The 25,856-nt window shown below is 30.9% G+C and overlaps 4 protein-coding genes across 5 annotated transcripts; 1 reads left to right on the forward strand and 3 right to left on the reverse strand.

Annotated features, from left to right (window-relative positions):
- The first annotated feature begins 3,154 nt into the window (after nucleotides 1-3,154).
- LOC124924196 (uncharacterized protein ycf45) lies at nucleotides 3,155-6,199 on the forward strand. The gene is made up of 9 exons (XM_047464264.1): nucleotides 3,155-3,394; nucleotides 3,818-3,880; nucleotides 3,961-4,041; nucleotides 4,133-4,353; nucleotides 4,974-5,046; nucleotides 5,128-5,412; nucleotides 5,536-5,679; nucleotides 5,835-5,885; nucleotides 6,079-6,199. Exons 1-9 carry the CDS (start codon nucleotides 3,155-3,157, stop codon nucleotides 6,136-6,138), a joined length of 1,218 nt encoding a protein of 405 aa, XP_047320220.1. The 3' UTR covers nucleotides 6,139-6,199.
- Nucleotides 6,200-8,036: 1,837 nt separating this feature from the next.
- Nucleotides 8,037-11,463, reverse strand: LOC124924055 (probable serine/threonine-protein kinase At1g01540). Its single transcript, XM_047464101.1, has 8 exons — nucleotides 10,729-11,463; nucleotides 9,857-9,961; nucleotides 9,675-9,797; nucleotides 9,422-9,592; nucleotides 9,217-9,346; nucleotides 8,931-9,140; nucleotides 8,322-8,485; nucleotides 8,037-8,223 (listed from the first exon to the last, which is right to left on the reverse strand). Exons 1-8 carry the CDS (start codon nucleotides 11,406-11,408, stop codon nucleotides 8,220-8,222), a joined length of 1,587 nt encoding a protein of 528 aa, XP_047320057.1. The 5' UTR covers nucleotides 11,409-11,463; the 3' UTR covers nucleotides 8,037-8,219.
- Nucleotides 11,464-15,207: 3,744 nt separating this feature from the next.
- LOC124924058 (transcription factor SPATULA-like) lies at nucleotides 15,208-17,205 on the reverse strand. The gene is made up of 6 exons (XM_047464105.1): nucleotides 16,626-17,205; nucleotides 16,453-16,533; nucleotides 16,308-16,373; nucleotides 16,152-16,217; nucleotides 15,548-15,778; nucleotides 15,208-15,475 (listed from the first exon to the last, which is right to left on the reverse strand). The coding sequence occupies exons 1-6, from the start codon at nucleotides 16,995-16,997 to the stop codon at nucleotides 15,449-15,451; spliced, it is 843 nt and encodes a 280-aa protein (XP_047320061.1). The 5' UTR covers nucleotides 16,998-17,205; the 3' UTR covers nucleotides 15,208-15,448.
- A 3,053-nt stretch (nucleotides 17,206-20,258) lies between these two features.
- LOC124926379 (probable E3 ubiquitin-protein ligase RHG1A) lies at nucleotides 20,259-25,017 on the reverse strand. Of its 2 annotated transcripts, none has more exons than XM_047466591.1 (6): nucleotides 24,910-25,017; nucleotides 22,644-24,131; nucleotides 21,897-21,947; nucleotides 20,996-21,097; nucleotides 20,771-20,914; nucleotides 20,259-20,681 (listed from the first exon to the last, which is right to left on the reverse strand). In XM_047466591.1, exons 2-6 carry the CDS (start codon nucleotides 24,120-24,122, stop codon nucleotides 20,514-20,516), a joined length of 1,944 nt encoding a protein of 647 aa, XP_047322547.1. In that variant the 5' UTR covers nucleotides 24,123-24,131; nucleotides 24,910-25,017; the 3' UTR covers nucleotides 20,259-20,513. The 2 variants fall into 2 exon arrangements, with proteins under 2 accessions (XP_047322547.1, XP_047322546.1); XM_047466590.1 differs by lacking the exon at nucleotides 24,910-25,017 and adding an exon at nucleotides 24,430-24,776.
- Between the last annotated feature and the right edge of the window lie 839 nt (nucleotides 25,018-25,856).

Raw genomic sequence — 25,856 nt, forward strand, 5'->3', positions numbered from 1 at the left:
AATAATTATAGTTCGGGAAGAATGTCAATTTTGTTTACAAAGTTGAAGCGAGGTGTCAATTTTGTTTATGAAGTCGCAAAATTCTATTTTTGTATATAAAGTTGTCAAAATGTTTCAAAATTAAATAAAATAACGGCAACAATTTAACAGGGTTAATTTGTATCCATGTGGCATACACGTGGCATCCACATATTTATTTTATATATTTATTTATTTATTTGTTTAAAACAAACTTAATTATCATTTTTTTACATACCTAATTACCTCCATCTGTTCACCAGCAGCCGCGATCATCAATCTCTTCATCAGCCCGCCGTCGCCGCCCTCTTCACAGTCGTGGTCGTCGCCGCCCTCTTCACAGTCGTGGTCGTCGCCGCTCTCTTCACCCTCCTTACAAGCAACCTTCGTCATAACCCTCATCGCGGCAACCCAAATATGAATGGACGAGAAGAAAGGTTAGTTTTATCTCCCTAATTTCTCTTGATGAATGTACAAATTAGATCATCTTAATTGCTGAAAACACCGGTTAGTTAATTAGATCTTTTATAATAATAATCTCAAGCATTGCGTTTGATTTAGGTTTCCTTTTCCTTTCGTTACAGTTGTTGTTTAATAGATCAGCTACTACTACTCTTTGTACCTGCATCTGAAACAAACATTGAGCAATTTAATTGATCAATCTTTTATTATGCCAGATCATGGTCTTCTAGATGTTGTTGAATTCAAGTGGAGAGACTTAGATGGCAGACATGTAAACAAAGCACTTCTTTTTAGTTTTGTAATTTGGCTTAAAATGGTCTTTCTCTATATGATCGATCATCCATGGATTTTTCTGAACAAGAAGTATGCATAGCAAATCCTTGGATCGAAATATTATCCGCCATCGACTTAATGGCTATGTTGACTCTTTCTCAGATAACATGAGGGATGCTGTTGATATACTACTAAAAGCATCAAGTTACTTGGAATTTTGTGTCAAAAATCTTCTTCACTTCCCAATAGACATCAAGTGTGTGATCTTCACAAGCAGTCCCTGTTGCTGCCCTCTTCGCCCTCTTCACAACAACCGTCGTAAACATTCTCTGTCGCAACCCTAATATGGGCGAATTGAAGACTAAAGTGAAGGAACTTAATATGGAGATTCAAATAGAAAACTCTGAATCATTTCTTAAAGATGAATTATCATTTTATTTTGTATTGTAAGAATTGATTATCTATTATGAAAACCTATGTTGAAGTATTATGTTAGTATTGTCTATTTATCCTCCTTTTAGAACAACTAATTGAAATGTTAAGTCCTAAAAATGAGAGCTTTTGAATTCTATGTTCTTTATTTAGTGAATCAGTAAACATGAACAGTGAAAAGAAAACTAGCTAAAGTAGAAATCTGTGTTTGTCCATTCCTAAGAGAATGTAGCTAGAAAGGCAGAATAAGGTTGATAAACTAAACCCAATTCAAGAGAAGCTCACAATGAATTGTCTGTTTATCTGCTAAAAATGTTTTATCATTTTTCATGTATTTATTTTGAACATTCCATTCTAATATTATAAAAGATATTAAGTGCAGTTTTATTTTAACCTCAATATCTTTATTTATGCAGCTTAGTTTCCAACCTAATATCTAAACCTGAAATCTGAAATGAAATATGTTATTTCACAATTGAGAAATCTAAACCAAGAAATATCAGATTCAAACAAAACTATCAATATAACCAAGAAATACTGAATTCAAACAAAACTACCAAAATAAGCTTCTCGGAAGCTGAGTTTACAATAAGAATTTCAGTATCATCAGAGCAACAGTACTAAAAGATAAAGAGCAGAACTTCAGTATCACCAAAAATACATAAATTGGTTGTCCAAGAGACCCTCAAATGTGAAGATTCAGGATTCTGTAACTATTTTTTTATAAACATAATAGGTTTATGTAACTCTTGATCCATTAAACAACTGTAACGAAAGGAAAAGGAAACCTAAATCAAACGCAATGCTTGAGATTATTATTATAAAAGATCTAATTAACTAACCGGTATTTTCAGCAATTAAGGTGATCTAATTTGTACATTCATCAAGAGAAATTAGGGAGGATAAAACTAACCTTTCTTCTCGTCCGTTCATATTTGGGTTGCCGCGATGAGGGTTACGACGAAGGTTGCTTGTAAGGAGGGTGAAGAGAGCGGCGACGACCACTGCTGGTGAAGAGGGCGGCGACGACCACGACTGGTGAAGAGGGCGGCGACGGCGGGCTGATGAAGAGATTGATGATGGCGGCTGCTGTGAACGGATGAAGGTAATTAGGTCTGTAAAAAAAAAGGGTAATTTTATTGATTTATTTACTGAGGTTTATTTTAAACAAAAAAATAAATAAATATGTGGATGCCACGTGTATGACACATGGATACAAATTAACCCCGTTAAATGGTTGCCGTTATTTTATTTATTTTTGAAACATTTTGACAACTTTATATACAAAAATAGAATTTTGCAACTTCATAAACAAAATTGACACCTCGCTCCAACTTTGTAAACAAAATTGACATTCTTCCCATTATAGTTCATTTGGTCAAAATTCAAAAGTGGGTCTCATGCATTGAAAACTATTCAAATCACTTTTAAAGACCAATTGAGTCTATTATAATGTAAAATATTAGTTTATATTAATATTGAGAATTGATAAACTCAACGAAAAATTCAATAAAACAGGTCCACGAATCCGACGTGGCCTGCTAGGTGTCCCCACGTCTCGAAAACGCTCGTTTCGGGTCCCGAAACCACTCATTTTGGGTCCCGAAATCACTCATTTTGGGTCCCGAAACGGTCATTTCGAGAATGAATTTTTTTTTCCCGAAATGGCCGTTTCGGGACCTGAAATTACCGTTTCGAAACCCAAAATTACAGTTTCGGGACATTTGAAAATTTTCTCTCTCCTACCCACGTGTCATGCCACGTTGATTCGTGACTTACTTTCATTGAATATTTCCTTAAGTTTATCATTTTTCATTAATCTCATATGTTAGTTCAAATTCTAATAAACTGATTTTAATCAATTTTTATTATTAATAAATAAAAAAATACATGATAATTTAATTAATATATTTTGAATATATGGATTTTTCAGTTCATATTGGATAGGAAGTTAATGATTCAGTGACAAATGAGATCGTTAAATCTATTATGTTTTCCCGGCTCAAATTCCCTTTATCCGTCCAATCTCTCCGGCGATATATGCCGCCGGCAACATTATCGCCGCCGCAAATTCATCAGTACTGATAACCTCTGCAACTACCGAACCGTATTTTCATTTCCTTCTTCTCCCCGTCGCCGATGCCTTATCACCGCCAAAGCCAATACTAACTGTTCTTTGGACGATGGCGATATTCATTCGTTGCTACAGGTTATTTTGCTTTTCTTAACTTCAATTAAGTCGAAGAACAAACAAACAACAGAACTATGAGCTAGTATAGTAGATTCTTCGATGTTTTGCCTTCCGAAACCCTAACTTTAAATTCAGCTTCTCTTACTGCAAATCCTTGAATCTCACTGTATTGTAGAGTTGAAGAATGTGATAGAAACAGTATATAACAATAGATAGAGATAATTAGCCAAAACTTGTGTAATGTATTTGTATATTGAAAGAATTTATACATGAAAGGTTGAGAAATAAACAATTATTCCTTAATTTTGTTGAGTTTCTATGTATATGAGCCTCTTGTGAAAGAGTGTGATCTTGACTCTTTGATAATTGAGTTTGGCTATTGATAATATCTTTTAATATGGAGTTGAGTGAGCCAACCAAATGTTCGAATTTTAATGACAGATTCTACCTCATGATCTGCATGACAATGTTTTATCCACAGCCAAAAAAGCTCAGCTATTAGAGGTGATGACATTTTCTTCTATAAATTCTTATATCACTGTTTGAATGTATTTCTTGAATCAAATTGATGTGTGTATGTATAGGTGATACTGGATGTGGGCCGATTGCCCGAGGCACGGTATTATGGTAAAGCTAGGAGGAGGCATTACTTGAGGGAAACTGAGGTAAATATCTTAAGGTTTCACTGTTTCAGATAAGTTGATCAATTGCATAGGGTTCTTTTGATTAATTGTATATATAATATATACTAGCTAGGTATCAATGGAAGAGTTAGTACATGCTCAAAATGAAATAGGAGAATTTGGAGAAGACAATCGGGCTGGTATTGATGGAACCTTGCACAGAATATCTGCTATAAGAAGTAGAGAAGGTGCAGTCATTGGTTTGACTTGTCGAGTTGGTCGGGCTGTTAGGGGTCAGATCGATATGATTAAGGATTTGCTTCAATACGGAGAGAGCATATTGCTTATAGGAAGGTATCAAATGTGCATCTCTAAACCAATCGTTATTAACTTAACTGAAATTCCATCAAGGTGAGACATAGAAATAATTGGGAATTAGAGAAGGCAAGATTAAGTTCCATTCATTTCAATCATATCATTTATAAGATCACAAAAATAGTCATGAATATGAAATGTGTTTACAAATTACAAAATTAGGGGAAAAAAGAGGTCAAAGAAACCCCCATCATATGTAGGTCTCTCCTTTAATGATTGAAGAGAAAGAGTTCTCGTGAATCATTTTTCTTCAAAATTTCCCACCACCACAATGCAATGCAAGAGGTTTGATCTTCCATTTCAACTCAATCCTTGTTAAAGAGAACCAACCAATTCTTTGTATTTCAAAAATGTACCATGCCAGCATGACTCAATGATAATTGAGGACAATCCACAAAAAAATCCAATTGCCTCATTTGTAAACACTTGTTGTTTGTGTAGCAAGACCCCCCTACTTCATTCAGGGAGTTCTTACTAGAAATCAAACTTGATTTATTTGTGATTTTGTATCTATGTTTTATACATTTCATATGATTAGATAGCAGGAGTACTTTTTATTTCTTTACTTTTTCACATGTATAATGAATGTTGTTCAACAGGCCTGGTGTAGGTAAAACAACTGTAATGCGAGAGATTTCGCGTGTCTTGTCAGACGAGCTTCACAAAAGAGTGGTATGAGACTTTTGAAGTTTGTTTAATTATTAAGACTTTTAATAATAAGCTAATGGAATTTCTGAGAATTTAATAAAACAGGTTATTGTAGACACTAGCAATGAAATTGGTGGTGGAGGAGATATTCCACATCCAGCAATAGGTGGTGCAAGGAGATTACAAGTACCCAAACCATCAATGCAACACAGAGTCATGATTGAGGCCGTGGAGAATCATATGCCCGAGGTAATCGTTATTGACGAAATTGGGACAGAAGCTGAAGTAAACGCTTGTCGTTCTATTGCTGAGAGAGGAGTTATGCTTATAGGCACAGCTCATGGTGAATACTTGGAGAATATAATAAAAAATCCTACACTATCTGACCTGGTTAGTTTTTTATTGCCATTTCGTGTTGAATTAAGATTTCAGACACATAAACATTTGAAACCGAACCTACTTCGAGACAGATTCAGAAATTTATTGTTTCGTAACTTGTTTGGATGTGTACAGATTGGAGGAGTTCAAACTGTGACATTAGGAGATGAAGAAGCCAGGAAAAGAAAAAGTAATAAAAGCATTCTTGAGAGGAAAACTCTCCCAACATTTCCCTTCTTGATTGAATTGAGGGAAAGGCATCATTGGATTGCGCATCGGGTAACTAATTCCTTTTGTCATGTTTATATCGAGAGGGTGTATGGGAAGACCATGGGCTAGCATGTAGAGGATTATAGTCTTAGGTTATTATATCTTTGAATGAAGATTGAAAGTGTCTGTATCCTCTCATCCTCTTCTTTTTCTTCATGTTGCAGACAGCTAGGAGCTTAGATTTAATTCTTAGAGGAGAAAAGCCATTGGTGGAGGTATATAATCCTAATACCTTATTCTACTTTATCTTGAATTGTAATAGTGAAATATGAGATTTTAAAGGCTATTTTGGTTGATGATTTGAATGATTTTATTATTGATATGGATCGATTAGTGGACAGTGGTTTGTTTGAGATTAATCTGCATCAAATAAGGCTAAAATGTGCTTGAATAACTTGGTTTTTGCAGGTTAGAAGGAGAGATAAACAGTTGAAAGTGGTGATAGAAAGATGGAAAAGAGAGGTCTGAATTTATATTTGCTTTGATTCTTTCTTTATTTAAATGATAAATGACTGAGAAATGTTTATTAGGCCACAATTACATTTGACAAATGAAACCCTATGTCCACCAATAACATATTTTTTCTTCCCAGCATAGAAAAAACACAATTATAAATATATAACATTTAGAGTTTTTTTTTTTCGATTTGACTACTGATCAGAGATAGGATGTATCATCTTATTCTACTTAAATATAATTAAATATATAACATCACAAATATAAATATAATTAAGGCTATAATTTTTAATATAATTAACCTTCTAAGTAAGGTTATATGAGCCTGTATTTTGTTTTTAATAATATTTAACTTAAAATATCATAAAATCAAAAAAATTATATAATTCTTTGTTTGTTAATAAATGTTATATTTGCTTAGTGATTTAAATTTTCATTTTGTAAATGTTATATTTATTTAGCATTTGTTTTATTTAATTTAAAAATATTTATTTTTTTAGTTATTGTTTATATATTCTCTCAAATTTAGTTAATTAAGATTTTTTATTTCAAATCCTTAATATTTGTAAACTTATTTTTACATAAAAATAAATTATTATTAGGTTAGTATTTTTTATATTTTAATTTTAGTTTTATTTAATTAATTTACAACAAATTATTAGATGTATATATTTAAATTTATCCCAAAAAAAAATACTCAACCTCATCACTACCAAAAAAATAAAAATAAATAAAATAAAAATAAAAATAAAAAATAAAAAATCCAATTTTATAAGTTTTTATTTTTCCAAACCAATCAAGCTTAGAAATATTTTCAAATAAACTTTGAATATAGTGTATGGTTTTACTTCTTATTTATTTATAAATCGGTTAACCAACCATTTTTGTCCTATAATTCAATTTTTAAAATTAGTATTAAATTTATTAAATAATTTTTTTTAAATTATTATTTGGACCATTTATTATGTTATTCTTTCCTTTTTTTTATTTTGTCTATGTTAGATTTTTTTTAAACAGTTTTATAAAATTATAATTTAAAATTTAAAAATAACTAATATACAAGGTTTTAAAATACGCGGTCCGACCGGCGGTCCGACCGGCGGTTCAACCGGTCCGACCGCAAAACGTTTCAAAGGACGATCCGATTTTTAACTTTGATACGGGAACCTTTCGAACCGGTCAAAATCCGGTCCGATCGGACGATCCTACCGAAAAACCAAACCGGAAATTTCCGGTTCGAAAGGTACATAGTGATATTCTTTCTTTTTACTACTTCTTTTTCGGTTTGTTCCAAATCTTCTGAACCTCGCGAGCAGAGAAAGAGAAAGAAGAAGAGAAAACCAGCAAAATGAGGGTCTACGTGCAAAGAGAAAATCAACCCAGATCTATAATCTGTGAGAATAGAGAGAGAAAGTCTCTGGTGCAAAAATGTGGAAACGAAAGAAGTGTTTATCTTCATCTCCCTGTCAATGGAGAAGTTTTTAAAAGTATTCGTAGCTATTAATAGCTGTCATTTCAGGGGTCTCATTTTGTTTCTTTCTCACTTATTATTTACAGTCTTTTATTGAAGACCGAAACGGTTTTCAGAATCTTGCTAATATATATAAATTATTAAATATTATTTATAATATATTATAAAATAACTAATATAAATTATAAAATATAAATATATAATTAAATTATTACTGATTTACCGGTTAAACCTCTATTCAACCGAAAATCGAACCGTTGGAAACAGTTAACTAATAAACTAGTAAAATAAAACCGATAAACTATCTATTCGATTATCGATTTTTTTGAACAGCCATGGCTGTTTGGATTCTAAGTAAACATTTTTAATTAATTACATAGAACACATGCATGTGTTTTTGGTTGTATTTCATCATCTTCAACTACACAACAAGATCCTGTTAAACAAAATAAAATCCATACCAAAACTATACAATAATGTTTCGACATTCGAGGTATAACACGCCTACAAGACAAACATCAACTCCTCCAGTTGTTGGTTCCCGACGACATATATAAGTATATAACGAACAAATTTACCTCTATTCGAAACAATTTGTCTCATGCTATGTTCCAGGCAACAATCAGCTAGAAACAAAAAGAAGCATACCATGAATATTAACAATTCCTTAAATAAAACCAGACAAGATAAAAGCCCCACTTCTGTTCTTATCTGATCTTCTTACTGTTCTTCTTCATCTTCGTGTTCATGCTGTTCTAGTTTACGCCATGGGAGTAATTTGTTGGGTTGGGCTCCACTCTCGTATCCACTACTATCGCCTGATTCACTCACCCGTTTCTCCATCAATCGGTCATTTATACGCCCATTAACTCTCGTCGGCCTCCTATCCTGCACTTATATTGGTTTTGTTTAGTAAACAAAGAACAACCAAATCAATAGACATTGTCTTTTACCCATTAATCATAAGACACTAGGGTTTGATCCAAAAAACATCACAAATTTTCTTGGAAAAACATCTCTTCTTTTGTTATGTATATACTTCTATTGTTGATTTAGATGGTATATGTTTTGTAACATAACTTAGTTATACTATAATCATAAATTTATTGACAACGTTTCTAGCACAAGGATGAAGAGTCGCATGTAAAGCACAAGGATGAAGAGTCGCATGTAAAATAATCTTGTTCGGCTTGCAGGTTATGAAAAAATTGTTATTTTGGTATTATTATAGTTGAATGATATTATTAACGATGAAACAATGAGTTTTCTAGATTAAAATTCAAATAACCAAAATCGAACAAGCCTTTCAGGATTGAAGAATACAAAAACTTACATCTCTTAGAGGAAAATCATCGGTTTCAAGCATGTGTATGACATGCCCCATCTTTGGCCTCTTTTGAGCGTTTGGATCTACACAACGTAAAGCTACTAATATAGCACGCTTCAATGATCTCGAAGAAGGCTTCTCGGGTATTTTAGGATCCAAAATTCCCTCCGAATTTCGATTTGTCACCATTGATTTAAGCCAATCAACCATGTTTACCTAAAACAGTGTATAATAAAAATCACAAAACTATAAAAAAAAATCACGATTAATATAAAAAAATGTGTATTCGAACCTCCCCGGGAGGGCGACTATAGTCAACAGGGTTCCTTCCGGAAAGAAGCTCCATAAGAAGAATTCCGAAACTATAAACATCGCTTCTTTCATTCAACATTCCGGTACTAGCATATTCAGGCGCAACATAACTGCAAATTGTGAAGCAATTTACAAAAAAATGTCAATATGGCTTCCAAATTAAAAATAATAATAAATCCACTAACCCGAATGTTCCCATTACTCGAGTTGTCACATAATTTCTCTCCGAGCCTAATAACTTGGCTAAGCCAAAGTCCGATACCTTTGCATTCCATTGCTTATCGAGCAATATGTTACTCGACTTTATATCGCGATGAACAACCTTTGGTTCGAGACCCTCGTGTAGATAAGTAAGTCTAATTAAAACAACACAAACAAACACACAATCAATTATTGAAGATGATACAAAATTGTAAGGATATGAAATAACCAAATTACCCTTTTGCGGTTCCTAGTGCGATATGCATACGTATGTCCCATGTAAGAGGACTATATGGCCCGACATCTCCGTGAAGCCATTGTTCTAAGTTGCCATTGTTTACGTATTCATAGACGAGCATCCTATTAACATCGAATGATTAGTTTTTTTGTAAGAAAATCCGTAAAAATCGAAACTATACCTGTGAGCTCCTTCAGCACAATAACCAAGCAATCTCACCAAATTCTTATGCCTAACGCGTCCAATTGCTTCAACTTCGACCTTAAACTCCCTCTCAGCTTGACCCCTACAAGAGTTTAGAAACACGTCAATAAATCTTTGAATCTGCGTGAGACTAAGGCTTTATATCCCATCGTTAAATTAATCAAATCGTCAACTAAAATACCAAATTACACTAAAGGTTACTTTTTATAAAATTTTAAATAAAATACAAAGAATATTTTGCTTATTTAACTCTAATCACATTCACTTTTTCATCAAAGAAATATTATTTCCAAAAACACTACTTCAAACAAGTCATAAATTCGACTTTTCATAAAAAAAACCGATTATTTCAAAAGAAAACGCTACATCAAACAAGTCTTAAATTCATTTAAATTCATATCTTGATGAAAAATATGACAAAAATCCCAAATGGGATCATTTTAAACACCTTTGTTTAATTATGTATCTAGATAGGATGAGAAACTATCAACAAATTCATGAATCTGATTAACTTCTTATCCCATCATCAATTAAATTGTGAACCAAAATACAAAACTACTTTTTGATTATTTCAAAAGAAAACCCTACATCAAACAAGTCCTAAATTCATCTAGATCCATATCCTAAATGGGGGGTCAATCTCGAACACCTTTGTTTGTTGCTATATCCAAATAATTTGTATGAGACTAAATTCATCATGATCTATATCCAAATGAGAAACTCATCATCTTCAATCAATCAATCAACTACTCCAATGGAACTATTTGAAATTTCTCATCCACATTGATCCCCCAATTCATTTTAAAACAAAATCTCAATGAAAAATGGTAAAAAGATGTAAAATTTCACCTGTTATTGAGCAAATTCTTGACAGCCACACGAGAATTATCTTCCAAAATACCACGATAAACAATACCATACCCACCTTCACCAATCACATTCTCATCTGTAAATCCATTAGTAGCATCTTCAAGCTCCCTTAAAGTATACCAATGTCCCCAACCCAAATGAGATACCTCAGGTGCAGCAATAGAAACAGCAACCTGATCACCACCAGACCTAGTCTCTCCACTTCCATTAGAAGAACTTCCTCCTCCTCCTCCACCGCCTCCGCCGCCGCCGCCGCCAGATGGCTTCTCAGGATATGAAATCCGATTATTACCCTTTCCAATATCAACTTGAATCATCCTCTGTCGCCTAATCGGACTCCCATCATCAAATCCAGCAATTGGGTCAGAAACTATCACCTGTTCTTGATTCGGCTTGAGGGTTTTTTCATTACTGTTGAGAGGATCGATTCTAATCTCCTGGATTTCCTTGATGTTAGGAACTGTTGTGGGTTTAGTGTTATTAGAAGATGGGTTTTTGTTGTTGTTTCGTCTAGAGATGAACCAGAGTGAAATTAGGAAGAGAATAACAACAATTCCAGCTCCACAACCAATTCCAACTACAACCCATAAACGAAGACCGAAGATTGATGTTCTATGAGAGAGCGCATCGTTTATAGATGGATGTTTCTCATCAGACATCTCTCCTCAAGCTTCTTCTTCTTTTCTTCTTACAGAATGAATTGGATATGAAATGATAGAGAAGACGACAGTGGAGATAGATAGTGGGGACTGTTTCACAGCAGGCAGTGTGTGTGTGGGGTTAAGAGAGAAGGAGGGAAGCAGCTGTCAATGATGGGACTTTTGAAACAGGGGAAGAAATTCAACGCAATTCTTAGTAGGGTTTCAGTTTGAGGGATGATTTTTCGTCGGTTGATATTAAAAATGGAGATTTTGATTCTTTGTTTGTAATTGTTTACTGATCTATGAAAAGGGTTAATATTATTATTATAATATGATAGATGATGAAAACACAAGGAGACAAAGAGTGATGGAAATGGGACCAATGCATTCATTCTTCTTTGTTTATAAAAATGGCTGAAATTTATAGCTATGATGCATTATCATTGTCTACTTTCTTGAAAAGAGTTAAGTTGTTAGACTGTTAATTTTTTATTACTCTTTTATTGTACTTTATATCATTATTTATTCAACATTTCAAAATAAAATTACAAGTTATCTTGATAATAAAGAAAAAGAAAATAAGACATTGTCATGGATTGGTTGGAATTTTGAAAAGAAAATTAGAAAATCATAATTGGTGATAATTTTGATGATATTAATTTTTTTTATTTTGGATAAAAATATTTAAAATTTATTAATATATATAATAATAACTATTTCCTAAAAAAAAAAAAAAAAAAAGCTCTTATGGCCTCGGATTTCATAATTTCAAGACCAAAATCTCGGTAAATTGTTCGTTTTTAATCTCAACTTACAACTCAGACAATAACATTCCTTGAACAATGTAGCGCGTTGAGAGGACTGAAAAGATATAAAAAAATAAACAATTCTCTTTTGAGTACGCCTCTTCATCAATTTTAAGAAAACTCGTGATTGATTTCGGCTGAGCCAAAGCCTATCTTTTTATGCGAATTCGACCGGAAACAACATCCCCTTGATATACGACAAAAGAAGAGAGATAGTATGAGACGATGTTCATAAATTTAGTTAATAAATAATTTTTTTATTAAAAAAGTATAAAAAAAAACACATAAAACTGGTTCTCATAAAGTTATAATGAGTGGGTATTGTGCTGATTTCTTTTAAGTATGTTTAGATAAAAAGTAAATTATTTATATTTTTTATTAATTAAATTATTATAATGTTTTTTATATATTTAGAATTTAAAAAGGAAATTAGTTAATAAATTGTTAAATAATGAATTTATTCATCACCTGATTCTCAAAAGTTTATCAATCATCTCAAAATATGCTAGATTGTTAATTTTAATATTAATTGGTAAATGACACTAAATTAAAAAATACAGGGGAAAAACTAATATTAGTTATAATTTTAATTCAATTAGATAAATATGACAAAATTTTATAAAATAAAGAGGAAACCTAATATTTGTTAAAATTTTAATTTGATTAGATAAATATTACATAATTTACAAGATTATTATGATACCATTAAAATACTTCTAGATTTTGAGGATCTTATCCATCCGAATTGATGGATAAATTAATAAATTTATTTAACCATTATAAAATATATAAGATCATAATTTTTCATAAAAATAAAAATAAAAATAAGAGAAAATTTATAAGCTTCTTTTATCAATCTTTATTCTTTCATGGTTAAAGTCATTCAATTACTTGTTTAAGACTACATCAAAATGCATTTATTATTTCTGTTTCGTTTTACTCTCATTTCGGTTCGATTTTTAGAAATATTTGTAAAGTACTGTTTATATTATATTTAAAAAATTATATAAAATGATTTTAAAATATAATATATAATTCATATTATTATAAAAAAAAATTAAAACATTTATAAAATATAAAAATTAAATAAAAGTATATTTATGATATTTCTATCTCCGACCGGTCAAAACCAAAAAATCCAGCTCAAACTAAACAATTCAGATCTAAACTCATCAAACATGAATAAACTTGATGTCACTAAAATTATAAGAAAGTTAGGATAAAAAGACTTTATAAATTAAGAAGTATTTTCTATAAAATTATTTTATAACATATTACCTTTATTTATGACTCTACTTTATTTAAAATATTTTTAATAAGAATAGAACTTAATGTTGAAAACTATTACAATTTGAGTTAAGAGTTGAGTTAATATGAATCAGTGTGCCTGGGCAATACAGCCGCTTAGGACCTTAAAAATAATTTATTACTTATTTTAAATATAATATAACATTAATAATATTTACAATATAACATTAAAAAAATAAGTTAAATAAATATTAAGAACATTTAAGTTAAACTTTGGGTATTTTAGGTTGGCCGGATGAATATATAACTTAGTTCTATTTTAAATCAAACAATTTAATTAAGAACAGTTTTAATCAAAATCAAATCAAATCAAATAGAATAAGTTTCTCCTAATTTGATATAATTGACCTGCAACCCAAAAAAAAAGAGAACACTTAATTAAATTTATATATTTTTTAAAACAAACTAAATGTATTTATTTTGAAAATGCGTAATCTTTGGAGCTGAGTTTAGGCATTTATTTTATTTTATTAAAAGACTATTTTTTAAAAATATTTTATTATTTATTAATTTAAATAAAATAATTATATATATATATATTAACCAATTTAATAATATTTATTAGTTTAAATCCAACTCCTAAACATTAGTTTCGGATGATTCAAACATGTCCATTATAATTTTTTAACTCATGTAAGTAAGCTTAAATATAAAGAACTTCTATCATGATAAAGTTGGACTTTAAAAAATATATCTTCATTTAAAAAAAATAATAATAATAAATTATTTTATTAAAATAATAAATTTATAAAAATTATTTATAGCAAATAGAATATATTCTTGCTTAAGATGAAGACGAAAACCCTGTTATACCTTGCAACTTGTAATTTGTAACTATCTCGATTCTTATTTATTTATATATTTTTTTTATATATTATTATATATTGTATATATAAGTTTAGGTGACCGTTTTATTACATAAAGTCCTTTGTCCACTTTTGACTGCCGTAAAGTGCCATTCAATATATTATATATTGAATATGAATGATAATATTTAATAAATTTATATGAAAGTATTGTCTAATTATATTCTACATTTAAACTACATGCTATCAAAAAATGAAAAAAAAAAATCCAAAACAAATAGTTTATTTGAAAACACTTTTCTTTCTATGAGAAGCCATAAATAAATTTCACAATTTGTATAGAGCTAAATTTTGTTTTTAAGACCTTGTTTTATGTTGATAATTTTGAGGGTTTTTTTAAATTTTATCCAAAAACATCTTATTTAATGAAAAATAGGTTATTTAAATTTATAATTGATTGAATTACTATAATGCCATATTGTATTTAAAATATAAATTTTATAAAAATAAAGTAATAATATTTTAATTGATTGTTAGAATGATAAAAAAGAAAATTTCTAAAAAACTAGAAAAAATTCCAAAAATATCTATAAAAAAATCCATATCAAACTGGCTATAAATATGTACACACCTAGGTAACGTATTTCCATATATGTTTTAGAATCCAAATAACAAGAAGTCCATACATTTCTTTTAAAAGTTTGTCGTAAAAAAAGTGTTTTCAAATGAGTATAGAAATTCAAAGGTGGTTTCGAAACCATATTCGGTTATATATTAAGAAACCAGAGTGTTTTCAAAATAGGCGATTATTCGATGATATCTAAAAAGAAAAGAAAAGACTTTATACATGGACCATGTTACAAACAAAGAATTGCAACTTAAATCATCAGAAGAAGATGAATACAACCCTTAGGAGCAATTCAACCATTTCAGCAAATTATCCTCGAAATATTTTATTGTAAACATAAATCCGATAACAAAGTTTTCAGCATTTATTTGAATCGATCTATTGCAGTTTCAAATTCTTTCCAAGTAGTACAAGACGAGGAATTATAGATATACATACATACGACAGCATACCTGAAATTCGAATTACCTGATTGGATTGACAAATTACTCCAAATTGCGAAAATGTGATTTATCTTTCTTCCTGATCCAGTAATCCCTACATTAATAGTATATAGAAATGAATTAGAATTCACTCCTCCACAAGCTTAGTATTGAAAAGAGAAGTTACCTTTGAGGATCTAGTTTGGTTAAAGCATCCATAATGATTCTCCATTGTTTCTAAATCTCCCATGTCCATCACAAATGGAGCTTTATTTGAAACTTCACCATTTGTATTCAGAATAAATTCATGACTTCCTTCAGCTAATGAACTCATTCCCACTTGAGGCAGATGTTTAATAGGCAATGATGGAGGTAGACAGAACCCATGCAAACTTATTCCATTTCGCATTGTCAACATCTGAACCAATCAATCATTTCAAATCGAATTATGAAAACCATCTTTGACGAGAATTAGAACAGACAGATCAAAAGAACCATTCAATACCAACATTAACTAGGGGTGATTCTGGATCAAGTTGGTTCTGTTGATCTGTTTATACTCTATCAAGACCTTAGATAATATGTTTTTTGATTTGGGTAAGGTTGAGTAAGGAGGGTGAGATGCTCATTGATACTTGTAACTAAGGAAGAACAAATAGGTAAGAGATTACATCTACATCTACATCAAATGAAGAATTCTATTCATCATAAGAGATAATCATCACTAAATCATGAACTATGTAAAGAGGCAATAATCATACACAATTAGCCAAACCAATGTCATTTTTCACCTGAACTTGGAGTTGAAGTTGTTTCAGATATTCAATGGCTTCATCCAGCATTGAAGCTTTGTCTGTCTGTAATACAAAAAAGAAGAAGAAAAGGCAACTATATCAAGACGAGATCATCCAACAAAAAACACTTAACAAGAGAAGGAATGGATTTACCTTGTTAGAATTTGGGATAAGATTCTGCAATGCTTTCATCTTCTCATTGATTCGACTCCTTCTCTTCTGCTCACAAGCAAAGAAATCAGTTCTTTGTCATTCTCAAGTAAGCATAATAGTGAAAGAAAAGAGAAAAACTGAAAACCTTCTCCGATAGATTATGAAACTCTGCAGCTCTAGTCCTCTTGCCATGATTAGTCCTCATCTTCAGACCTAGACGTTCCTCCTAGTTTCAGAGTTACAAAAACGAAATTTAAACTCAAAATCAAAATCAAAATCAACAAGCATGAGTCTCACACACAAATGATTAAAAAATACCTTTCCAGATTCAGAAACGTGTTGACCTAAATTATCCGATTGAAAATCAATTTTCCACGAAGACGTAACTCTCTCGAAATCAGTTTCACATGCGGAAGAAAACACGGTTCCTTTACACTCTTCCTTATCCTCAGGAAAGCAGGATCCTGGATCGGAGAAATTGAGCTCTGAATCAGCTATTCCTCCAGCGAATCTGTCACTTGAATCGGAGAAATTTGACGATCGGCTAAAAGAAGTGGCCGCAAATGAAGTGTTCGGCGCAGTCGGTGCAGTTGTAAGTGAATCTCCTAGAAGGTTATGAAGAAACGAAGATATATCTTCTGTTTGAAGACAAGTAGATATAGTAGAGTCGGTTCCATACGGATTTGCCATTTGATTTTGAGTTTATTCAGCTTCTACAAACCTGAAAACTATTTTACAAATCGATAAGGAAGATGATGATTGATGACGCCGCTTTGAATCAGATTCCTCTGCAAATTCAATCCTCTCTCTTCTAGAGTCTTCACCTCTGCCGGTGGAACGGCCGCTTCAGTTCCTTTAGTGTGTGTTTGTGTGTGTGTGAGAGAGAGAGAGAGAGAGAGAGAGAGAAAGAGAGAATTGTAATTAGAAATGGGAATGGATAAAAGAGAAGATATAAACAGAGCTACGGCTCTAATCAAACAGAATTAGCCTTTTCCCGCGCTAATCAAAATTCTTTTTATTGACAAAATGGGGTCTCATTTTTTACTTATTTTGTGTAATTTCAATTTTCAAATTTACTCCACATGAAAATGACATTTCAAAGAAATTCAAATCCATCCAAATCTTTGGAGCTTTTATTTTCATTTTCAAATAAATTTAATAAATTTATGATAACTATTTTATTTTTCACTATAAACTTTGTTTCAGTGTAAGCTCAATTTCCTCGGTTTAATCAGTTAACCGGATATGAGAATGATATTTGTGTTATGTGGTTGTGTCCGGATTACTATTAAACACAATTATTTATTCTTTATATTTTATAAAAGTTTTAATTTAATTTTTATAATAATATAAAATTTTAATTTATATATATTATATATTATACATGACCGAGCGACTGACCTACCTATGTAAAGTTACACAAACTATTATATTCAATGAATCTAACCTAAATTATACATAGTAAAATAAGAACAAGGGCACTAATTATATAAAAATATTATTTTTTAAAAAAAAATTAGAATATAGAAGGATAGGATTGCCCCTAGTTATGACATTTAAACGCTCGGTTTCGGTGAATCTTCGCGGAGTACCATTATATCATATTCTAAAAATGTTTAATAAAATTATATGAAAGAATTTTAATATATATATATATAGTGTAATAATTAAAAAGCTATATTATTATAAAAAAAAATTAAAATTTATAAATATGAAAAATAAATATATTAATGAGGTTATATATTTAGTTGTATTTATAGTGTTCAGGATAAAATTGGGGTTAAAGATATATAATATATATATATATATGTCGCATCCCGGTCAAACCGGAAAAACACCGATTCGTAACAGATCAATTTTAATCCCTGCTTATGAACCTTTCTTACCACTCAAAAGAACATAAATTTATTTAATTTATTTGATAAAGAATATAATATAAAAGGTATCTGGATAGTTTTTCATAATTGAACAAGTTCACGGATGGTAGTAAAATAAATCTTCCAAATATAATCGAATGCAAAAAATAAATAATATTGGTCTCCATCCGTCCAATTATTATCCCTAATTATTAGTGTTTACGAAAAAGAATTTAGGTCCAATACAATTTTTTGTGTTTATATTCTTTTTGTAAAGATTAATAATGGCTATCAATCTTATTTTTATTTTTAATAATGACAACGGTAGATAATAACATATAATTTGCAACAACAAATGTCATACAAATTAGATTAGAATACTTTTTTAATATTAAAAATAAAAATATGATTTAAATTAACAAAAACAACCTCACAAAAAAGTAAAATTGAATAAATAGTCACACCAACAAATAAAATTGAAATTTATTATTAACATATAAAAAAAGATGCTTGTTATCAGGAAAAAAATAAGAAAAAAGTTGACATTGTCATCAATTCTAGACTTTACCTAAATTATTGATGACAGTCCCAACAATATTTAGAATAAGGTCAAATTATTTATGACGAATGGAAAAAAGATAACGTTAAAAAATGAACCGGTCTGACCAAGTTACATCATAAGGGTACATAGTTTTTATTTTATTTTTAAAAAATAATTGTGTGAATTAATTTATTATTATTTTTCTAAGTAAAGAAGTTTCATTAAATTTTATTCACATTTTAAAATTTCAGACAATATCATAACTCAAATTAAAAGAAATATATATATATATATATATATATATATATATATAATAATAATAATCTAAATATTGGTTCGAGAGAGACAAAAAAAAAAAATAGCCACAAATGAACAAATAACTTATTAAAAATGAACAAATAATTTACAGTATTTAACAAGAAAACAAAAAAAAAATATTTATAGCAAAAAAGTAAAATATAAATAGTATATAAACATAAATATTAAATATTAAATTGTTTTTATTCAAAGTGATTTTGAAAGATAATAGTTTGACTAGTATATGAAATCTATTATAGTGATATATCCTAATGCATTGGATAATGTGTAAAATTAATTGGTCATTATATCTAAGTTATTATGTTTAGTTTGAAATGAAATTGTAGGACTTTTTATATGTATTAGATTTAGTTAATTTAATTGTTATAGATGGTTAAGTTTTTTTGAAGGATATCATTTGCATTCTATGCATTGACCCCCTTTTTTATTTTTTTTAAGAAAAAAATATTAACCTAGTATTAAAAATGTTCTAATATTTTTATAATAACAAATGATTTATAATGATACAATTAATCACACAATCATATGTATCTTTAAAATTTTATGTACAATAAATTTATTAGAATTAAAAGTAAGAGTTCATAGTTAGTCATGCTGACCCTAAGGTAAGGCCCAAAAATAAAATAAAAATTGCATTACAAAATTTGAACATAGACTATAACATTTAATCACCAAAATGTCAAATTAGTCCTACTTATTAGGACAAATTTAGATTTCGAACCACAATTTTGAAAGTCACACTTTAGGGAATTAGTTAAAATAAAAATAAAAATCATATTACTAAAAAAATTCATATTATCAAGATAATAAGATTTTGGATCTAACACAAAAACTTATTTTTGTGCCCTAAATGTAAAGAGAACATGTTTGATTTTCAAAAATAACATACAAACATCTTAGGTTAGACCAAATCAAGTCTTAAACAAGAGCACTTCTACCCTAATTTATTGAGAGAAAGGCACTAGTAGTTGTAATAAATAATAGAAGAAAAACTGTTTTAGGTCATATTTGTAATTTTACCATGATGTAAAAAGGAATTAGTAATATACAAACTTTTGAAATAATAATTACTAATAAAAAAACTCTATTTGACATCTATAAACACTTTCATCATATTTATGTTAAAGCAAAATTGATATAAATACAAGTAAAAAAAATAGTTAATTTCAAATAAAAACTGATGTTAAAGCAGCAAATTACCTATAGAAAGAATAGAATAGAAGTAAGAACACTGGATGAAAGAATACTGAATAATAATAATAATGGCAATCAATAATTTCTTGGGGGTCAAAAAGGTAAAATTATAAATAGAAGTAAAATAGAGAGATGCTTCTAATAATCAAATCTTTGATGATCCACAAAGCCAACATGATCCTCTTTTTCTCTCATACCCACCCACCCACCCACCATCTTTTCTTAAAAAAAGTTTCTTTCACAAACCCTAATCCAAATGCCACCCTTTCTTGATTCTTCTTCTCTTCAAATTTCATCTCATGATGTATTATTATTATTATTACTAGTATTATTAATGTTATTCAAGCCGGTTGCTTTACAAATGGGGCACAAATTTTTGTGCATCAGCCATTGTTTTATGCAACCAGCATGAAATTCATGTCCACAATCCAATGATCCAATATCTTCCCCATCGAGATACTCCTCCTTAAAAACAAAACAAGAAAAAAAAAAAAAAACATTTTTTAAACGAGTGATTTTGAAGATGTTTCGATGATGAAAAACTTTGACAGTACCTGGCATACACAGCATGGTTCTAACTCCATTTGAGAACCCATAGCGATTGTGAAATACTTGCGTTTCTTTAGCTGATTCATAACTAATTCTTCAGTCAGACCTGTGCTTACATACCCAATTCGATCTTCTAGAGCCAACAGCTCCTGTTGGAAATAGACAGAACAAATCAGAAAACAAGAATGGAAAAATAAAAACATAGCTCGGGTGTATTCATCCCTCTTTACCTCGTAAGACATGTTATCTACATCAACCCTCATTTCCCTGTGTCTGTCATGAACATCAGCCATTCTGAAGAACACTGATGACTGATCAAGAATCATAACATCCTAAAAACATAGAATGATAAGTGACCACCAACAATAAAGGATATTTTACTCATTTAACCCAAATAACCCCAAAGAATCCACTTTTCATCAAAGAAGGTTCCAAAAAATCCTACATCAAGCAAGCTCGAGTGTTTTAAGAAGTTGAAGTCTAAGAGAATTGAACAAAATACCTTGAGGAACACAGACAGAACAAACACAAAAGTTACAGATTAGAAGTGAACAATACAAACTCCAAATGTAATATAATTGAGGAGGCTAAATCAGGTAGGAGAAGAATAAGTGCTAGCAGTAACAGGACTAATGAAGAGAATTCTCTATAGTTGAATCGAGGATAGTGGTGAAAGAAGGTCCAGATTCATCGAAGGAAGATTCATATATATGCGATGATTATTACTACCCTTACTTTTAGTTTTGTAACATTTGAAAAAAATATTAAATACAAAAGATATTTAAGTCATATATCCCAAAGAATCCACTTTTTCGTCAAAGAAGGTTATTTTTCTTCCAAAAACTGGATAAATTACGAAAGAAACCACATCAAACAAGCCCAAATGTTTTAAGTTGAATCCTAAGAGAATTGGACAAAAACCCTAGAGGACAACCAAAATCAAAGCTTGGCAGAAGTGCAAAGAGAAGAGAAAATTCACTAGATGAATTAGGGATAGTGGTGGAAGAAAGTCCAGATTCAACAAAGGAAGATTCATATAAACACTATGATTTATGTCATTCTTTGGAGTTAAATGGATTAATACAAACTTAAAGAAAAAAAAAACAGGTATGTTCCATATTAAGATCTGACCTCAACACCCAAAGCCTCGCCTCGACGCATTAGGTCCAGCACATTACGGATCTGTCCAACATCAAAAAAAAATGTTAGTAGATATTTTCAAGAAGTTATATATATTTCATATTTTCTCTGCTCATCAATAACATCATTCAAATCATCAACTAAAATATCAAAACACCCTCTATTTTAAAAATAACATACTTCCATCTTTTCATAATATATTTTTACCCAAATAACATGTATTTCAATAACTAGATCAAACAAGATGATTTGAAAAACCCCACTAGGGTAACTCAAGTGGCAAAAAGTCTTAAACTAAAAACCATAGGTTTTATGTTCGATTCTCACTAAGAACACTGATTAAACGAAAACTGTGACTGCGGAGGGTGATGGCCACCCCAGGAATAAACCAGAGTAGAAAAATAAAAAATAATAAAGATGATTTGAAGATAACCCAATATCAAAAAGACCTTTAACTATAACATGTTACAATTTAGTAATACAATATCATTACTCATCAATAACATCATTCAAATTATCAACTAAAATATCAAAATACACTCTATTTTAAAAGCAAAAAACTTCATTTTTATCATTATATATTTATACTTTTTATAATAACATGAATTTCAATAACCTGCATCACACAAGATGATTTGAAAGCAACCCAATATCAAAAAGACCTTAAATAATAACATGTTGCAATCTATTAAAACATCAGCATAAGAACACAATAATAATGGAAATCAGAAAACAAACCTCGGACATAAGCCTAGTTCGTCCTTCACCGCCAGCAGCCAAAGTTCTTAACGGGAAAGGAAGCCCAGATGCACCATCAAGTGTTCGTTCAAGCAATGCAGCTGATCTCGATCGTGGCAATGTCACACGTTGGCCATGATCAACAACTGCCGCTGGAGGCGCTTCTTGCAGATTAGTATTGGAAGGACCAGATCGTACGTTACCCCCATTGTTGCTCGAGCTTCCCGCTTCAAAATCAGAAGCAGCCAGCAAGGAACGTCGAACCAAATCTAACCTTCTCGGGTATTGATTAGAAAACCAATTAGGACCAGCAGCTGCCGAATGTCCACTAGGGTTTGTTGCTGCTCCTGCTCGAGAACTCGAACCAATGTTGGCAGAAGAAACGCTCAGACTTCCACTTCCATTCGACAAACTCCAGTTTGTTGATTGCTGTTGAATTACATTCGCAAACAAAGGGTTTGGGTTTGGGTTTGGGTTTGGGTTTGATTCAACGTTTCTTGAACTAGAACCTCGATTCCACCTAGAAGGAATTAGAGTTCGACGTAAACCAGGAGCATGTCCAACGACAGGTGGCGTCTGTCTTGGTTGAAGCGTGGGACCTTGAGGCAATGCTGAAGAAGACCCATTGAGCGAAAGAAGCCTTGAAAGCTGTTGCATATGAGGAGCATTAGGATTACTACTCCCAATGGTATTCTGTAATGTGAGTTCATCTTGTCTACTTCGAGAAGATGAATTTATCCTCACCCGGAAATTCCTCTGTTCGAGTGGAATTTCCGTTGCTGCCCCTGCCCCTGTACCCAAACCGAGTATCGGGTTCATATTCAAATTTGTATTATTAAGAGTCGGTGGAGCGGAAATACTCAAACTTCCATTGCTATTATTGTTGTCATTCCAAACATTACTCTCTCCATGTCTAGAGGATTGCCCTTCGATAGCTTTCCGTTTACACGATAATCTTCTGGCTCCATTCTCTTCCGAGAGAGAATCAGTAGAAGAACTAGACATCCAACCATTAAGATTAGGAGGAACAGGACGTTCCACAATCTGACAATCATCTTCAACATTCTCAGCCACAGCATTCATGTTAAGATCCCTATGAATAGCAACAGCAGCAGCAGTTGCTTGAGAGTTTGAACTTTCAGCAAAGAAATTAACACCTGAAGTATTAGGGATAGGTTCATACTGTTGTAATCCCAGTAAAGAACCAGTCCCAGTAAAAGCAGACGAAGAAGATGAAGACTGGTTTTGAATACTAGAACTGGGCTCACCGACATTCCATCCACTTAAAGTTTGCCTATGTTGTTGATTCATAGAATTTCCAAGAACAGGAGGTGGGGAAACCATGAAATCAGGTAAAACAGTATTTGCATTGTTATTGATTGAATTCCAAAAGATCTGTGGATCGAGAGTCGAATCGTTCGATTGTTGTAAGTTCATAGTATCAGGTAAAGAACCTAGAGCACCCCTTTGCCCTTGCATTAGAAGAATCTACAACGAAAAAACAAACAAACAGAATCACACAACAATCTTATCTAACAAGCAGCTACAGTCAAAGAAACAGCGCCGGCAAAAACAAAGATATACAGAATTGAACAGATTGCAATACACACATATAAACAAAAGAAAAAAGAGGGTTTTGAAGAAGAACCACAGATTAAACAAAAACAAAACACAAAAATGAATGAAACCCATATAAAAAAAAAACTAATCAATAAGATAAGATAAGAAGAGACAACAGTGGATGAAATGAAACGATCGGTGATAGATTTGAGATTTGAGAACATACGAGAGAGACGGATGGTAGCGGATTGAACGATGGATCTGGCCCTCCCTCCCGATGAATGAATCAAAACAAGTTTCTTTGTCTCTGGGTTATGAAGGGAAAGGGGGAAAACTGTAAGAGAGAAAGAAAGAAAGGGTTAGAAGATGAGATGGGAAAGGAATGGGTGCTTGTGAAGAAGGAAGGAAGAGGGTGGGGTTGGTTTAAGGCCTAGGATTTGATTAAAGAGGGGAGAAGGACAGTAAAATGTTTATTTTACGAAAGAAAGAAAGAAACCCATCTCTCTTTCACACAGAATACACACATACAGATAGATAGATACACATATAATACAGAATTGAGTGTGAAAAAAGTCGTAAGAAGGGGGGGGAGAGGGGGGGTCTGGCTTCATTCATTCATTGATAGAAAGAGAAAGAGAAAGATAGAGAATTTAATAAAGAAAACAACTCAGCCAACCAGCCATAGGTGTCCTGTTGAGCCGCTTACCAAATGGCTATAGTGATACAGTTTCTCTCTCTAAAATTGAAAACCCATCTTCCAATGTGCGCCGAACAACCTTTCCCCCTCCTCCCTCCTCCCTCCTCTCAGTCTTTCTTTTTCACGCCAAGCACCTGCCCCCCTTTGCCTCACGCCTTCTTCTTTCTCCCTCCCTTTCTTCTTCTTCCTCCCTCTCCCTTTCTTTTTCTTTTTCTTTTTCTTTTTTTCTTCATATTAAAATCTTAAAAAATCAATAACTTTTGGGTGGGTTATATTTAGTAAAAAATATATTAACAATAATATAAATATATATTAGTTAATTTGATTAGTAGGATTATTAGTTAATTGGATAAAATGACACTTATCTTTGATCTTGGGTTATACATATATTATTTGAATATTTTTTATAATAATAATAATAATATAAGATATTTTGATTGAAATATTAAATAATATGATGAGTTATGATTGTGAGTAAATTTAAATTAAGGACTAGTAAATTTATTACACTCATTTAAGATTATATATTTAGTGAATTGAATGTATATTATATTATATAGGTTTGATAATTATTTGGATATTCAACCATATATATTATATTAAACAAAATTAAGTACAAAATCTTTAATAAAATAACAATTTTTAATATTTTTTTATTAAATGAAGAAATAAAATTCAAGTTGGTGTATCAAAAATAAAAATTGGAGTTTGATATTTTAATAAATTTTATATCTAATCCTACAAATTGGTTTTTTAATATTAAAATCTAATATTTAATCTTTATAGCAAATCAAGTGTTTTTGTAATGCTGATATTGTTATGGGAGATTATTTGAAAATATTGTAAGATCAAACACATTTGTAAGAGTAGAAATATGTAGTAAATATGACTATATAGGTTATTACTATTAGTTTTCACAATAAAATAATTATATATATGTATTGAAATGTAGTTTA

The sequence above is a fragment of the Impatiens glandulifera genome, chromosome 2, assembly GCF_907164915.1.
Source record: "Impatiens glandulifera chromosome 2, dImpGla2.1, whole genome shotgun sequence".
Classification (NCBI taxonomy): domain Eukaryota; kingdom Viridiplantae; phylum Streptophyta; class Magnoliopsida; order Ericales; family Balsaminaceae; genus Impatiens; species Impatiens glandulifera.

Bases quoted from the DNA above. Each gene is read 5' to 3' on its own strand.
- LOC124924196 (XM_047464264.1), top strand. From the start codon at position 3,155: ATGAGATCGTTAAATCTATTATGTTTTCCCGGCTCAAATTCCCTTTAT. The intron at 4,042-4,132 runs GTAAATATCTTA...TATACTAGCTAG, and splicing joins ATTACTTGAGGGAAACTGAG to GTATCAATGGAAGAGTTAGT. The intron at 4,354-4,973 runs GTATCAAATGTG...GTTGTTCAACAG, and splicing joins AGCATATTGCTTATAGGAAG to GCCTGGTGTAGGTAAAACAA.
- LOC124924055 (XM_047464101.1), bottom strand. From the start codon at position 11,408: ATGTCTGATGAGAAACATCCATCTATAAACGATGCGCTCTCTCATAGA. The intron at 9,347-9,421 runs GTTAGTGGATTT...CACAATTTGCAG, and splicing joins CGAGTAATGGGAACATTCGG to TTATGTTGCGCCTGAATATG. The intron at 9,141-9,216 runs GTTCGAATACAC...ACACTGTTTTAG, and splicing joins ATAGTCGCCCTCCCGGGGAG to GTAAACATGGTTGATTGGCT.
- LOC124924058 (XM_047464105.1), bottom strand. From the start codon at position 16,997: ATGGCAAATCCGTATGGAACCGACTCTACTATATCTACTTGTCTTCAA. The intron at 16,534-16,625 runs GTATTTTTTAAT...CTCTGAAACTAG, and splicing joins ACGTTTCTGAATCTGGAAAG to GAGGAACGTCTAGGTCTGAA. The intron at 16,218-16,307 runs GTAAATCCATTC...TTTGTATTACAG, and splicing joins TTATCCCAAATTCTAACAAG to ACAGACAAAGCTTCAATGCT.
- LOC124926379 (XM_047466591.1), bottom strand. From the start codon at position 24,122: ATGCAAGGGCAAAGGGGTGCTCTAGGTTCTTTACCTGATACTATGAAC. The intron at 21,948-22,643 runs GTTTGTTTTCTG...GATGTTGGACAG, and splicing joins GAACTAGGCTTATGTCCGAG to ATCCGTAATGTGCTGGACCT. The intron at 21,098-21,896 runs GTCAGATCTTAA...CTATGTTTTTAG, and splicing joins GCGAGGCTTTGGGTGTTGAG to GATGTTATGATTCTTGATCA.